This window comes from Rattus norvegicus, chromosome 8 (genome assembly GCF_036323735.1).
Source record: "Rattus norvegicus strain BN/NHsdMcwi chromosome 8, GRCr8, whole genome shotgun sequence".
In the NCBI taxonomy this organism is placed as follows: Eukaryota; Metazoa; Chordata; class Mammalia; order Rodentia; family Muridae; genus Rattus; species Rattus norvegicus.
In genome coordinates this window covers 45612848-45630570 of record NC_086026.1, presented here as the reverse complement: position 1 = coordinate 45630570, position 17723 = coordinate 45612848, and the positions used below count along the sequence as shown (strand labels likewise).

Below are 17723 nucleotides of genomic sequence, written 5' to 3'. Positions count from 1 at the left end.
TACCCTGCTGTTTCTTTGTTTTAATTTGCTTGTAAATAACCAGGTATCTTAGTTAGGGTTTCTATTGCCGCAATGAAACACCATGACCAAAATGCAAGTTGGGGAGAGTAGGATGTATTCTGTTTACACTTTCATATCACTGCTCATCACCAAAAGAAGTAAAGACAGAAACTCAAACAGTAGAAACCTGGAAGCAGGAGCTGATGCAGAGGCCATGAGGGGTGCTGCTTACTGGCTTGCATGGCTTGCTCAGCCTACTTTTTTATAGAACCCAGGATCACAGCCCAAGGAGGACACCACCTGAAATGGGCTGGGCCTTCCTCCATTGATCGCTAATTAAGTAAATGCCTTACAGCTGGATCTGAAGGAGGCATTTTCTCAATCGAGGCTCCTTTCTCTCTGATAACTCTAGCTTGTTTCAAGTTGACTTAAAAACTGGCCAGTACACTTGGTTTCCTCTTGACACTTTCATAATTACTCGGGTTTGGTTGAGCCTGTCACCCCAATCCTCCTCACAAGCATCTCCATAGCCCCATCCCCACTATTACTCCTCAGTATTACCCCTTCTCTTTCACATTGTGAGTACTTTATTATCTTCTCCCTTGAAGCCTCTCTTCCCCTCTCATGACTGTCTTTCTAGTTGTTTGGTCTCTGTATACTCCCACTATCCACTAGCACGTGCATAAAGCTTAGAAACTAGGATAAGTGTGTGAGAGAGAACATGTACTATTTGTCTTTCTAAGCCTGGGTCACCTTACTTAATACAATATTCTATTTTCCTCAAAATAGTCATCATTTATTTTCTTTACAGTCAATAAAATTCAACTTCCCACCACTTTTATAATTTTATTTTTTATTTACAAATGGTTGAATAAAATTCCATTGTGTATATATTCTATACTAGTAGATCCAAGGGCTCAGTCAGGTTGGTGAAAGTGCACAGAACAAAACAAAAACACATAGGAAGAAGTAAAGTTAAATCAGGAGACAAGAACAAAATCAATGAAATGTGTCACTGCCTATATCCTGGGTGTAAGAATTGACTATTTGCTTTGCAAGATGGTAAATTCAGTAAAACAACAGAAATATTCCTGTATTGTTCAGCATAGCTATAAGCAATCTGCAATTATCACCAAAGACTTCAATTTAAAACTCTGCAATATGAGTATCTTCATAGATCTTATCAGGCTGAATATAATCTTTTTAATTTAGTGTTATTTCAGAAAGAGAAAGTGTGTGTGTGTGTGTGTGTGTGTGTGTGTGTGTGTGTGTGTGTGTTCAGGCATGCATAAAGTCCAGAAGAGGATCCCAGATACTCTGTAGCTAGAGTTACAGGTAGTTAGGAGCCACCACAATGAGTGCTGGGAACCAAGATCAGTTCCTCTGGAAGAGTAGAAAGCTCCCCCAACATCTGAGCCATCTCTTCAGCCTCAATACATTCTTAAGGCGGGTATTTTTTTCTGAACAAACTCCCCAAGTGAATAAGCACCTACAGGAGAACACTATTACTGGCCCACATTCAAAGGCTTTCCCAGCTCATCAGTTCTACAGTCACTCTACAAGTAGAGAAGCAGGCAAGGGAGGATTGACCATCTTTACAAGTTTACCATTCTTTAACTAAAAATATCCAATTTGTTTCAGTGAAATCTTTGAGCTTGTTCTTAAAACCCTTTAAAGTAATTGTTTAAAGCTAGCTGATGTTGCAGCATACATGGTGAATTAGTAGTGATGTGCAACGAACCTCAAGGCAGTAAGTACAGGTGATATTGCTGGTGGTAACCAAGGAAGCTATAAACCATGATGATGGTAAGAATAGTGGTGATAATTACAGAAGTGAAGTAATTCTTGGTTCTAAATTATTCCAATACTCACATAACAGTCTAATTTTCCTTAAAGATACCTCAACCTCAGAGAGAGAAATTAGCACATATAGGAGTGAGGAGTACATACAAGCCAAGACTAATTGTTTCTTTAGAGAGGACACAGTCCCCATGTGACTGCTCCCAGGAGATTTTCTGTATATCTATGTAAACAGAACCCTAGCTCCACTATCATGATGATTCCTTTTTCCTAACGGTACAGACCCTTGCCGTAAACTAGCACTAGATATAAATCCATTTATACTACCTGTTTCTAGCATCTGCTAATTGTTGAGACCAAAGTTTCCAGGGGGCTGGTTGTCACTTCCCTTCCACAAAGGTATTTAATTTCACACTTGAAACCTTTCTTCAAGCTCTTTTTTTGTACAGCGTGTTTCTAATCATGTGCTTCTTTTCCTTCTTCTCCAAGTGTCTTGCTCTGCATGTGTGCCCTGTTCTTATCAACAACATTCCTGAGTCTCTGAAGGTTCAGTAAATACAAAGGTCATAGGAGTGATAACTTATAGGAAGCATATGGTGTGTGGTTGTGTTTTTATATAATTAAAAGGCTGCAGAAGTGAGAGTTTTTAAGCCAGGCTTTGTAGACTTTCTTATTCAAGGATTCTCTCATTTTCACAGCACAGGATGATGTCCACTCTATCCTTCACAGATCAAAACAGTCTAATCTAGGAGAATAGTTATTCATGGTAGATTTCCTGTATTCATATTGCTTCTAGAAGCAGGTTTAATTCAAAGGGACTTTGTAGGATTTCCTTAACCATTTGTACCTAGAAAATAATTGATCTTTAATGATCATCAATAATAAGTGAAATATTTAAAAAATAGCAGATGTTTCAAACACTTAGTATAAAACTAAATTCACTAAATTTAGTTCACTAAATTCACCAATAATAATTTAACATGAAAGGCTTATTTATCTACATGCATTTTCCTGTCTTCAGACCACAATCTAAGGACTTAAAAACTTGTTCTTGCACCTGAAAAATGCCAGAATAAAGGAATTAAATGATTAACAGTTTTTAAATCCTAAACAAAGGTTTACAAATTGTTTTATTTTGGACACAGATTGCATAGATTTGACACATTAAGAATAAACTTGGAGTCACTAATAATGCACTGAGTACTAATTAAGGAAAGAAAGAAATCAAAACACTTGGTGTCACTTAACCAAAAGACAGCCCAGATTTGAAATCCTGACTCTCCCCATGTCTTCTGCCATTTCTGTCTGTTATATATGTCTGACTTTCTGCCTGCCTGAAGGCTCTTATGAAACTGTCCTTGTGTGTTTATGTTTCTGTCACTAACAAAGGACTTTTTTCTCTCTTTTATTGAAGAGCAGAGAAAGTATCACATGGGGAAGGAATAAGCTATACTTTACAGAAATCTTTAACGTAGCTTTACAAGGGATCACATCACTGACTCCAACTGAAGACAAAGGACCCATATAACAGCATCATTTTTAAACAAGTAACATGTAAGTGTTTTGTTCAACATTTGTGGTAGGTGTTCATTTTATAAGACTGTGTTCAGCCTACTTTGTGTTTCCAGCAAATGATTATCAATACACAAAACAATACATAATACATGCACATAATGCAAACACATATGCATTGCTCTTGGATCAGGCATAGAACAGTAATAACTTATGATCATAGCTAAGACCGAATGAACTCCATGTTCTTAGAGATTGGGGACAGAGGGTTGTTTCATTTCATTTTGTATGAGCATTTTTTCATCTTGTTTGGGTCTATTTGTTTGTTTGTTTTTATTTGGGGGTTTGGTAGGTTTTTGTTTGTTTTTGGTTAACTGCTTTTTGGGAGAGAGAACATGAAGTTGGGCAGGTAAGCAGGTAGAAAGGATCTATGAGGAGTTGAGGTAGAATAAAAACACAATCATAACACATTGTGTAAAATAAAACTGTTAAATAAAAGACTACCGCTATACATTAGCTTAGTGTAAAAGTTCATTATATGGATACAAGTAAGTTCGATTCCTACATTGTTTTCTTAAATTCAGGTTAAACAAAGAGTCTAAGTACACAGTAGAATAGCAATCTTAAGTGACGTTGAGGTGTTTTATTACCTCTAGCTGTGGGTCATTCAAAAGTTCTCATCTCTTATGATATAAGGAATATTTTATTATAATGCATTGCCATGCAATGCCAATATACAAAAATTCTAACTAATATTATATTTTTTAAATAAGAAATTATATATAATGGACTTTTTCTTTTTTAATATTTTTTGTTGTTTCATTATTGCTCATCTGAATCTATAATAACCACAATACATGTTGGTACCTCTGATTTTTAAAAGCACAATAAATTTTTCAATATATTTCATATAGCTCCAAAATTTAATAAATTATTTTTAATAGATGATGAAATGATTCACAAAGAAAAGCTACAACAAAACAATAGAATTTAACAAACACTGAAAAGACCAAAAGTCATAGTTCTTTAATTAATTCCTTAAGACCTGGATAACTTCAGATAACATGTAATCTGGGCTTTTCAATAATCTAAGAAATGACAAATTGTTACTCAGCATTCCTCCTCTTCTATGCACATCCTAAGATGTGGAGAACACATCCTTCCCAAGTCACTCATTTCTTAGAGGCTTCAAATGAGCATCAAAAGAAGAAACCAGAAACAGCAGAAATGAGTTTGATTTCAAGTCTCTCTGTCACATACATTTTCTCAGAAATCCTTCTTCATACTTATTTACCTCAGAACTTTTAGGATTTATAACTGATTTCTAGTAGAAATGTACAGCCTATCCAACATTTTTAAATTTTTTAAGAAGGAAATGTATTGTCTAACACAAGAGGATATTTGAGGAATAATGTATACAGTAACAATGGCTCAGTATTGGCCATTAGAAGAATGAGAATGCCATGTTTTGATATTAATCTCTGAAACTAGTAATGGCCATAAGTTAGCTGTGGCACACTTACTGAAGATAATATTATGTGCTCCAAACATCTGGATAGAATCCTGTCATCAGCACTTCCTAAATGCTTCAGGTGATCACACAAAGCATGGGACACTGGGAACTGAAGTGCCTCAGACCATACAGCCTTAGGACCGCAAGGGTTTTGAATCACTGAGACTGCCTACCAGCTGTCAACATCTTTTCTCATAGAAAGATAGCATTTAAGTAAGAGTTGGATTGTTCGTCTGTCTTACACAATAGAGCCTCACTCTGTAATCCGAGCTATAAAAACTCTAGCAATCTTCCTGCCTTCACCTCCTGGATGCTGGACTTCTGTGTGGTAAGCCACCCTGCTAACCTTTTGAATGAAGCATTTTAAATATGACTTTTCCTATGATATTTCCACAATCAATGTTTAAATTGATGTTACCGTGTCTTAGCTATAGAACTTGACTTGCAACTCAATATGAGAGTTTTAACTACTGTGTAATCCAACAGGGCATGTATTTTAAATGTTCATTAACTAAATATTTAGAAATTACATAGAGAGTATTGAGAGATGATGTCTCAGCAGCGAAGAACACTTAACTGCTCTTGAAGAAGACACAGATTCCATTTCCAACACCAACATGGCTGCACACTAATGTAACTGGTTCCAGAAGACTTTATGCTTCTTCTGACTTCCACAGACTCCAGCATACACGTAGTATACATACATGCACTTAGATAGACAGACATATACATTTTTTACAAAAGAAATGACATAGATGACAGTTATGAACTATGAAAATATCATTAGCGACAGAGTGGGAAAACATTAGCATCCTTAAAGAGACTCTTGAAACAGATTCCTGGCCTCAAACATAAACTTGCTAATTAACGCCTATGAAATGAAACCTGACAGACTGTGTAAGAAGGTAACTGCTGGTCCAAAACCACAGCTCTGGGACATTTGTGAAACTCACCATTCAGATCTCTTCCCTGTGACTTTCAGCTTCAAGATCTCTGAAACTCTGGGGTTGATTCCAACAGCAAAGTGCAACAGTGTGGAAAAGATGCATCTATCACAACTCGGGTAACTCTGCAAGTACCAGATGCAGAAGCTGCTCCAAGCAGGGCAAGAACAGCCATTCATAAACTCCTTCTCTCTCACCCCACAGGCTTCCCATCCAAACACAATGGCTGCAGAAAATCACTCTACAGTGACAGAGTTCATCCTCGGAGGGCTAACTCACAGGCCAGAGCTCCAGCTACCCCTCTTCCTCCTCTTCCTGGGGATCTACACAGTCACCATGGTAGGAAACCTGGGCATGATCACCTTGATTGGACTCAACACACAGCTTCACACCCCCATGTACTTCTTCCTCAGCAACCTGTCACTCGTGGATCTCTGCTACTCCTCTGTCATTACCCCAAAAATGCTCATCAACTTTGTGTCCCAAAGAAACCTCATCTCCTATGTGGGGTGCATGTCTCAGCTATATTTCTTCCTGGTTTTTGTTATTGCTGAGTGTTACATGCTCACTGTGATGGCCTATGACCGCTATGTGGCCATCTGCCACCCCTTGCTTTATAACATCATCATGTCTCCTGCCCTCTGCTCTCTGCTGGTGGCTTTTGTCTATGCCATGGGACTCATTGGCTCAACAATAGAGACTGGCCTCATGTTGAAACTAAACTATTGTGAGGTCCTCATCAGCCACTACTTCTGTGACATCCTCCCCCTCATGAAGCTTTCCTGCTCTAGTACCTATGATGTAGAGATGGCTGTCTTCTTTTTAGCTGGGTTCAACATTGTCGTCACAAGCTTAACTGTACTCATTTCCTATGCATTCATCCTGTCCAGCATCCTTCGCATCAGCTCCACTGAGGGCAGGTCCAAAGCCTTCAGCACCTGCAGCTCCCACTTTGCAGCTGTGGGCTTGTTCTATGGTTCCACCGCATTCATGTACTTAAAGCCTTCCACAGCTAGTTCCCTGGCCCAGGAGAATGTAGCCTCTGTGTTCTACACCACAGTGATCCCCATGCTCAACCCACTCATATACAGCCTGAGGAACAAGGAAGTAAAGGCTGCACTGGACAAAACACTAAAGAGAAAACTCTTTTGATGTAAATGTTGGTCTTTCTTCATGGAAGAGTAATGCACACCTGGAAAATGCAATCTGCAGGCTCACACAACTGTGAACAGCAATCACTTCCCTTTGGTTGAGTGTGTGTTTTTCCATTTGTCTATTTTTTTATTTATTTATTTTTATACTCCAGATTTTATTCTCCTCCTGTCCATGCCCCCCCTACATTTCCACATCCCATACCGCCTCCCTGCCCCCAACCCATGTCTCCACAAGGATGTCCCCATCCCACCCTTATTTTCATTTAGAATTCATTTCCCCCTTCCTGAATACAGTCTTTAACAGTTATTTTTTATTACAACATAAATTAAATATCAGCATTACAACTTGAGAGTCACTTGTGGTTTTATTACTCAGTATGAAAATATTATTTCACTTCTGACATTTTTTACATAAGATAACATACATTAGAGTGATCAGTTAAAAATAATGAAGTTTTACATAGTCCCTTTCTCATCAGAATACTTCCTTTTTTTTCCCTTCTCCTCTCAAATTATTCTTCCCCATGAATATCAACATGACATTTTATGTTACCTCCTTAGCAACTGTTAAGGTTGATATTTGAAATGTCCGCCATAAGCTACATGCTGAGAGCAGTTGGTGGGCTTTGAAGACATGTACAGCGCTCTAACTTCATAAACAAACTAATATGCTGATTGATGCCCATAACAGAAAGGTGACAGGGTGACTGATATAACTGAAAAACTCAAACTTTGTAACAAATACCCTATGCCAAATTCAACAGGCTGAGCGTAGGCGAGCAGCTACCACTAAAGGTTTGCAATGCTCTACTTCTACAGGAATCGTGGTGAGAACTGCAGGGACCACAGCAGTGACAGAATTGTGAAGTGTCCATAGCTGCAAGAATTCCCTAATAGGAATAAAATACAACCACAACAGTATGAAAAGGGCACAAAGCCACAAGAGTCCAGGCACTGAAGCATCATGAACATGACACAGAAATCAGCCAGTGAGTTGTATAGGCATGATTTTAAAGTGGCAGTTTCATATAGAACTTAACAACAACAACAAAAATCAAGATGAAATTCCATTTAAAATACATATAGGACAGCAGAATAGTTTTCCTACAAGATATATAAAGCAAGACACATGAATACACATAAGTGACCCTCATACCATTATTTCAGAATGATCTAAAACACATTATGAAACAAATACAACTCAGGAAGGGGCCAGAAAACCTTGCATTAGAAAAATTGCAAAGCAAACAACAGAATTCGGGAAATGATTAAAGACTATAGGAAAATTAATTTTAGCCACAAAGATTGAAAAAGAAGTTACAGAAAATAAACGAAGCATGTGTGTTGGGAGAACTAGAAAGTGGAAAGTGAAAAAAATCAAAAAGCTAAAAATGAAATGAAGGGATTTTATGGGAAAAGAATAAATACAGAAACTGGGCAAAGGAGACTGAATGAAAGTAAAAGCCCCTTTTAGCCTTTACTAAAAGATTAGTAAAGAAATCCTAACAAATAGAACAAAGCACATGATGAAGAATAAATTCAAAAAACATAAATGTATACATATATATATATGTGCATGCATATTGTAAGAACTTAGTCAAAAGAATGAAGCATGAAAAACAATGCCTGGGGGAACTGTGAGAAAGGCTCCAGGGAAAAAGGCAGAGAACCTCTTACCTCAAGTGCATTTTGTTCCCTGAATTGTTCTTAGACATTATTCCATGCCTCCTGTGTGAAACATTTACATTCAATTTATAAGGCATGTTTATTCTTATTAAATGTCAGATTGTAGCTATATAGCCCAATCTGATCAGGGCACCCTAATCTGGATATGACCTGCTTTGCTTTTGTACTTTCCCAGATACAATCTATAGTATGTGCCAGGTAATTGTACTAAAATTGGTTTGTCCTGAGAACATGTTGGAAAAGGGCTACTCTGTTATTATTTAGTACATGCTTACTGGTGCTTATTTACAGTTTTTGATCATGTTTGTCTCGACTCAAACAATCTTCCTTGAATCATTGCTTTCTTTTTAATATCCCTATATAAAGCTACATTGAAACTAAAGTAAGATTGTCTAGAGCATTAGACAGTATTCCACCCTCAGTCTTTCAGGTCCTCAGACCCCAGCAGACAAGATCTGTACAGGTCAGCTGAAAAGTCAACATCATATACATCTACACTATACACATCTACAGACACATCTACATCCTCATTATATATCATACATAATATACCTACATCTATGCATACAGCATACACATATACATCTACAAATGCATCATTCACAACATACACACCATACACATCATATACATACACATACACACACACCACACACATCATATACAATTAAACATACATCATATACATCTACATACACACAATACATGTATCTGCATACACATCTATTAATGCATCTGTACACATACATACTCATATACATACTTCCATATATACTTATATACACACTCATATATATCATATACTTATTTACATACATCTTATACATTGTAGACATATACATATGTATATATATACATACACATACACACTTATATATGATTATGTGTGTACATATGTATATATGTATGCATGCTCTTATACACATACACATACACACTTTATATGTGTATGTGTATATATATACATATATATGCATGCTCTAATAGTGGCAAGAGGAGAAGGAAAAGGAAGAAAACAAACAAGGACAGAAACAAAACAAAATCATACATCACTTCAAAGAAAATAACCCATAAAATCAATACCAAAATATATCTTAGTAAAGTTATTGGACATATTAGGGAAGAAAAACAGTGATGATTTAAGAACTACTCCAAAAAAAAAAGTGTAGACAGAAAACCATCAAAGAGAACTCTTAAAAACTATGATAAGAGCTACACCACTCTCAAGCCCATACCTCTGCCTGCCTCCCAGGAGGCCTGCTCCCACCTAGGGCGATGAGGTAAGACACCATTTCTCAATCCCCTGCCTGTTGTGCCCCAAGCAAGCCCAGCAGCCATGAGGTCTTCCCCATCCTTCCTGAGCTCCATCTTCTGGTTCATGTCTCTACCTGCAATTGCTGATCTAAACAACATTCCCTGGGCCATAGCTGGGTCTGCATCTCAGGAGGCCTACTGCCACCCAGAGGGCTGCTACTCCCAGGAACTATCAGGGCAGCCAACATCGGAGACAAGCACAAGAACACAATCAACAAAAGCCAGTGTAATATGGCACCATTAGAACCCAGTTCTCCTACAATAGCAAGCCTCAGATATCCTAACACACCTGAAAAGCAAAACTGTAACCTTAAATCTCATCTTCTAAAGAGTATAGAGGCCTTTAAAGAGGAAATAATCATTCTTTAAAGAAATACAGGAAAATAAATCAAACAGGTATAAGCCTTTAAAGAGGAAACAAATAAATCCTTTAAAAAATATAGAAAATACAACCAAACAAATGAAGGAAATGAATACAACTATTCAAGACCTGAAAATGGAAATAGAAGCAGTAAAGAAAACATAGACAGAGGCAAGCCTGGAGATGGAAAACCTAAGAAAAAGAGCAGAAACTACATATGTAAGCATCACCAACAGAATACAAGAGATGGGAGAGAGAATCTCAGATGTACTAGATACCATAGAAGAAATCGATATGTCAATCAAAGAAAATGCCAAAACCAAAATTTTCTAACATAAAACATTCAGGAAATTTGGGACACTATGAAAATACCTAACCTAAGAATAATAGAAATAGAAGATGGAGAAGATTCTCTGTTTAAAGGCCCAGAAAATATCTTCAACAAAGTCATAGCAGAAAAGTTCTCTTACCTAAAGAAAGAGATGACTATAAATGTACAAGAAGCTTACAGAACACCAGTCTGGACCAGAAACATAATCCTCCTGCCACAAATCAAAACACTAAATGTACAGAGCAAAGAAAGAATATTAAAAGCTGCAAGAGAAAAAGGACAAGTAACGTATAAAGGCAGACCTACCAGAATTACATCTGAATTCTCAACAAAGATTCTAAAAAGTAGAAGGTCCTGGACAGAAGGTCTTGGAGACCCTAAGAGACTAGAAATGCCAGCCCAGGCTACTATGCCCAAAAAAAATTCTCAATCATCATAGATGGAGGAACCAAAATATTCCATGATAAAGCCAAATTTAAATAATATCCTTCTATTCATTCAGACCTATAAGGATACTAGAAGAAAAACTTCAACACAAGGAGAGTAATTACACACCAGAAAACACAATAGATAATACAATACCAGCAAAACACAAGAAGAGAATCTCTCTCTCTCTCTCTCTCTCTCTCTCTCTCTCTCTCTCTCTCTCTCTCACACACACACACACACACACACACACACACACAGAGTACCAACAACAACATCAAAATAACAAGAACTAATAATCATTGCTCACTAATATCTCTCAACATTAATGGACTCAATTACTAATTTAAAAAGATACATGATGCAGGGGTGGAAAGATGGCTCAGTGGATAAGAACACTGACTGCTCCTTCAGATCTCCTGAATTCAACTCCCAGAAACCACATGGTGGCTCACAACCATCTGTACTGAGATCCAATGTCCTCTTTTCTTCTGGTGAGTCTGAAGACAGCTACAGTGCACTCATACACATTAAATAAATGATTTTTAAAAAAAGACACATGCTAAGAGAGTGGATATAAAAGTAGAATTCATCCTCCTGTGGCATACAAGAAACATACCTCAGGAACAAAGCTAGACACTACCTCAGAGTAAAGGGCTGGAAAAAAGGTTTCCAGCAAACAGACCCATGAAACAAGCTTTAGTAGCCATTCTAATATCTAATAAAATAGACTTTCAACCAAAAATAATCAAAAGAGATGGGAAAGGACCTTTCATACTCATCAAAGGAAAAATCCACCCAGATTACATATGAATTCTGAACATCTATACCCCAAATGAAAGTATACCCACATTCATAAAAGATATGTTACTAAAGCTTAAATCACACATCAATTCTCACACATTAATAATAGGGGGATTTCAACACCCTACTCTCACCAATGGACAGGTCATCAAAACAGAAATTAAACAGAGAAATAATGAAACTAGCAGATGTTATGAACTAAATGGACCTAACAGATACCTCAGAACCTTTCACTCAAAGACAAAAGATTTACCTTCTTTTCAGAACCTCATGGATCCTTCTCCAAAACTGACCATATAATCAAAAACAAGCCTCAGCAAGAGACTTGAAATATCCCCCTTGCATCCTATCAGATCACCATGGATTAAAGCTGGACTTCAAAACAACAGAAAGTCCACAAACTGGTGGAAACTGAACAACTCTCTATGATCACTTGGTCGGGGAGGAAATAAAGAAATTAATGACTTTCTAGAATTCAATGAAAATGAAGGCACAACATTCCCAAACTGATGGGGCTTAATGAAAGCAATGTAAAGAATAAGGCTCATAGCATGAAGTGCCTTTGTAAAGAAATTGGAGCAATCTCATACTAACAACACCATGCCTGAAAGCTCTAGAACAAAAAGAACCAAACACCTAAAAGGAGTAGATGGCAGGAAATAGTCAAACTCAGGGCTGAGATCAATCCATTAGAAACAAAGAGAACAATAAAAAGAATCAACAAAACCAAGAGTGGTACTTTAAGAAAATCAACAAGATAGACAAACCCTTAGCCAAACTCACCAAAAGGCAGAGAGACAGTACCCAAGTTAACAAAATCAAAAATGGAAAAAGCACTAACAATAGTAACTGAGAAATTCCAAAAATCACTAGATCTTACTTACAAAACCTATACTCCACAAAATTGGAAAATATAAATGAAACTGATGGTTTTCTAGACAAACACCACTCACTGAAGTTAAATCAAGATCAGATAAACTATCTAAAAAGTACTATAACCCTTAAGGAAATAGAAATCATTAAAAATCTCCCAATTGGAAAAGAAAAAAGAAAAAAAACAAGGGCTGATTGTTTTAGTGCAGAATTCTACCAGACTTTCAAAAATACTCTCAAACTATTTCACAAAATAGAACCAGAAGAAACACTCTCAAACTTGTTCTACGAGGCCAAAGAAAGGGAATTTCAGGCCTGTTTCTCTTAGAACATCAACGCAAATATACTCAATAAAATTCTCATGAACCAGATCCAAGAACACATCAAAAACATCATTCACCATGACCAAGTAGGCTTAACTCCAGGGATGCAGGAATGGTTCGATTTATGAAAACCCATCAATGCAACCCATCATATAAACAAGCTAAAAGAAAAAAATTGCGTGATCATCTCATTAGTTGCTAAAAAAGACTGACAGATTCAACACTCTTTTGATGTTAAATACCCCTTGGTGAGATCAAGTATACAAGGAACATACCTAAACACAATAAAGGAAATATACAGCAAGTCAATAACCAACATCAAATTAAATGGAAAGAAACTTAAAGCAATTCCACTAAAATCGGGGACAAGAGGACGCTTCCCACTCTATCTATTCACATAGAACTTGAAGTTCTAGCTAGAGAAATAATACAACAAAAAGAGAACAAAAGGAGGTAAACTGGAAAGGACATGATAGTATGCATAAGCAAGCCCCAAAATTCTCACATAGAACTCCTACAACTGATAAACACCTTCAGTGACTGGATACAAAAATAAATCAGTAGCCTTCCTTTGTACAAATAATAAGCAGGCTGAGAAAGAAATAGGGAAAAGACATGCTTTATGATACCCATAAAAAATATGAAAATATCTTGGTGTAACTCTAACTAAGCAAGTGAAGGTCCTATATGACAAGAATGTCAAGTCCCTGAAGAAAAATTTAAAAACACATCAGAATATTGAAAGATCTCCCATGCTTATAAATCAAGAAGATTAACATTGTGAAAATGGCCATCTTACCAAAAGCGATCTACAGATTCAATGCAATTCTCATCAAAATTCCAACACAATTCTTTACAGACCTTGAAAGAGAAGTTCTAAACTTCATATGGAAAACCAGAAAACTCAGGATAGCTTTTATATATACATACACACACACACACACACACACACACACACACACATATATATATATATACAAAAAAGGAACTTCTGGAGGAATCACCATTCATGATCTCAAGCTGCACTACAAAGAAATATTAATTAAAACTGCATGTTATTGGTATAGAAACAGACAGATTGATCAATAGAATAGAACCAAATGGAAAAAACCCACACACCTATGAGCACTTGAGTTTTGACAAGAAGCCAAAATCATACAATGGCAAAAAGAAAACATCTTCAACAAATGCTTCTCGTATAACTGGATGTCTGCACATAGAAGAATAAAAATAGATTCATATGTATTACCATGCACAAAATTCAAGACTAAGGGGATCAAAGACCTTTACATAAAACTGGATACGTGAAATTTAACAGAGTATAAAGTGGCAAATAGCCTTGAAAGCATTGTTACAAAAGACAATTTCCTGAACAGAACACCAAAGGCTCAGGCTCTAATATCAACAATTGATAAATGGGATCTCATGACACTAAAAAGCTTCTGTAAGGCAAAGGACAGGATCAATAGGACAAAACATCAGCCTGCAGATTGGAAAAATATCTTCACTAACCCTGCATCCAACAGAGGGCTAATATCCAAAATATATAAAGAACTCAAGAAGTTAGACACCAACAACGCAAACAACCCAATTAAAAAGGGGATATAGAGCTAAACAGAGAATTCTCAACAGAGGAATCTCAAATGGCTAAAAAGCTCTTAAAGTATTGTTCAGCATTTTTAGTCATTAGGGAACTGCAAATCAAAATAACCCTGAGATCCCACCTCACACAAGTCAGAATGGCTAAGATTAAAGACTCAAGTGACAGCTCATGTTGGCAAGGTTGTAGAGTGCTGGTGGGAGTGCAAACTTGTACAACCACTCTGAAAATCAGTTTGGCAGTTTCTCAGAAAATTGGAAATCTTCTACCTGAAGACCCAGATATATCGCTTCTAAGCATATACCCAAAAGATTATGTTCATAGCAGCTTTATTCATAATAGTTGGAAACTGGAAACAACCTAAATGTCCCTCAATTAAAGAATGGATACAGAAAATGTGACTCGTTGACACAACAGGATATTATTCAGCTATTAAAAACAAGGGCATCATAAATTTTGCAGGCAAATGGATAGAACTAAAAAAATAATAGCCTGATTGAGATAACCCAGATCCAAAATGACATGTATAGGATGTACTCACTTACAAGTAAATATTTGCTATAAAGTACAGGATATTCACAATATATTCCACAAACCCAAAGAAGCTAAACAAGAAGAAAGGCCCAAGTGAGGATGTTTGAATCTCACTTAGATGAGGGAATAAAATAGTTGAGGGAGATCTATGACTCAGAGCTAAGGCTGTCCCACAACCCTCCATATCCAATCCTGCCCCGAGAGAGATGGTCTTCCGGGAGTGCTGTCACTCCTAAGCTCACACTTGAGACCACCACTTTTGCTCCAATAACTGGTCAAAGAGGGACCTGCCAGGAGCACACAGGGCACAGGAACTGCAAATGAGACAGAGACAGAATACTTCTGGTTTTCATCAGTGCTGTGGAGTTAACCCTGTGATACAGCTCTCCACACTCAAATCCCAATCGAAGAGAGCTGGTGTCTCAGGAGTGTTGACACATAAACAGTCTCAGGCTCACAAGCCCACAGGAGGAACAAATTCCAGTCAGAGACAGCAGGACCAACAAACACCAGGTAACCAGACGATGATAGGCAAGTACAAGAACCTAAGCAACAGAAACCAAGGCTACTTGGCATCATCTGAACTCAGTTCTCTGACCAGCAAATCCTGGATACCCCAACACACCAGAAAAGAAAGATTTGGACTTAAAGTCATATCTTATGATGATGATGATAGAGGATTTTAAGAGATTCCCAACTCAAAGAGCCAGAAAATATCTTCAACAAAATTATAGAAGAAAACTTCCCTAACCTAAAGAAAGAGATATCCATAAACATACAAGAAGCCTACAAAACTCCAAATAGATTGGACTAGAGAAGAAATTGCTCCCATCACATAATAGTCAAAACACCAAATGCACAAAACAAAGAAAGAATATTAAAAGCAGTAAGAGAAAAGGTCAAGTAACATATAAAGGCAGACCTATCAGAATTACACCAGACATCTCAACAGAGACTATGAAAGTCAGAAGAACCTGAGCAGATGTCATACAACCCCTAAGAGAACACAAAAGCCAGCCCAGGCAACTATACCCAGCAAAACTCTCAATTAACTTAGATGGAGAAACCAAGATACTCCACAACAAAACCAACTTTACACAATATCTTTCCACAAATCCAGTCCTACAAAGGATAATAGATGGAAAACTCCAAAAATAAGAAGGGAAACTGCACCCTAGAAAAAGCAAAAAAGTAATATTCTTGCAAGAAATCCAAAAGAAGATTGCCACACAAACATAATTCCACCTCAAAAAAACAAAAATAACAGGAAGCAATAATCACTTTTCTTTAATATCTCTGGACATCAGTGGATTCAATTCCTCAATAAAAAGAAAGACTAACAGGCTGTATACATAAAGAGGACCTAGCATTTTGCTACATATAGGAAACACACCTCACTGACAGAGACAGACACTACCTCAGAGTGAAAGGCTGGAAAACAATTTTCAAAGCAAATGGGACCAAGAGACAAGATGGAGTGGCCACTCTAATATTGAATAACATCAACTTTCAACCAAAAATTATCAAAAAAGATAATGAAGGACACTTCATACTCATCAATGAAAAAATGTATCAAGGTGAACTCTCAATTCTAGATATCTATGGTCCAAATGCAAGGACACCCACATTCATAAAAGAAACTTTACTAAAGCTCAAAGTACACATTGTACCTCACACAAGAATAGTGGGAGATTTCAACACCCCACTCTCATCAATGGACAGATCATGGAAACAGAAACTAAACAGAGACACAGTGAAACTAACAGAAGTTATGAACCAAGGGATTTAACGGATATTTACAGAACATTTCATCCTAAAACAAAAGAATATACCTTCTTCTCAGCACCTTACAGTACATTCTCCAAAATTCACCATATAATCAGTAACAAAACAGGCCTTAACAGATACAGGAAGATTGAAACAATCCCATGCATCCTATCAGGTCACCACAAACTAAGGCTGGATTTCAATAATGACAAAAACAACAGAAAGCCCATATACACGTGGAAACTGAACAACACTCCACTAAAATAATAACTTGGTCAGGGAAGAAATAAAGAAAGAATTAAAAAACTCTTTAGAATTTAATGAAAATGAAGGCACAACATACCAAAACTTATGGGACACAACGAGAGCACTACTAAGAGGAAATCTCATAGCTCTGGGTACATCTGAAAGCTCTAGAACAAAAAAAAGTAAATACACCCAAGAGGAGTACACTACAGGAATTAATCAAACTCAGGACTGAAATCAACCAAGTACAAGCAAAAAGAAATATACAAAGAATCAACAAAACCAGGATATAGTTCTTTGAGAAAATCAACAAGATAGATAAGCTCTTAGCCAGACTAACCAGAAGGGCACAAGAGTATCCAAATTAACAAAATCAGAAATGAAAAGAAAAACATAACAACAGAAACTGAGGAAATTGAAAAAAATCATCAAATCCTACTACAAAAGCCCATACTCAACAAAACTGGAAAATCTGGATGAAATGGACAATTTTCTAGACAAATACAAGGTATCTGAGTTAAATCAGGTTCAGATA

General features: G+C 36.9%; 1 protein-coding gene across 1 annotated transcript; it reads left to right on the top strand.

Annotated features, from left to right (window-relative positions):
• The first annotated feature begins 5991 nt into the window (after nucleotides 1-5991).
• Nucleotides 5992-6921, top strand: Or8a1b (olfactory receptor family 8 subfamily A member 1B). The gene has a single exon (NM_001000820.1). The coding sequence runs from the start codon at nucleotides 5992-5994 to the stop codon at nucleotides 6919-6921; it is 930 nt and encodes a 309-aa protein (NP_001000820.1).
• The last annotated feature ends 10802 nt before the right edge of the window (nucleotides 6922-17723 follow it).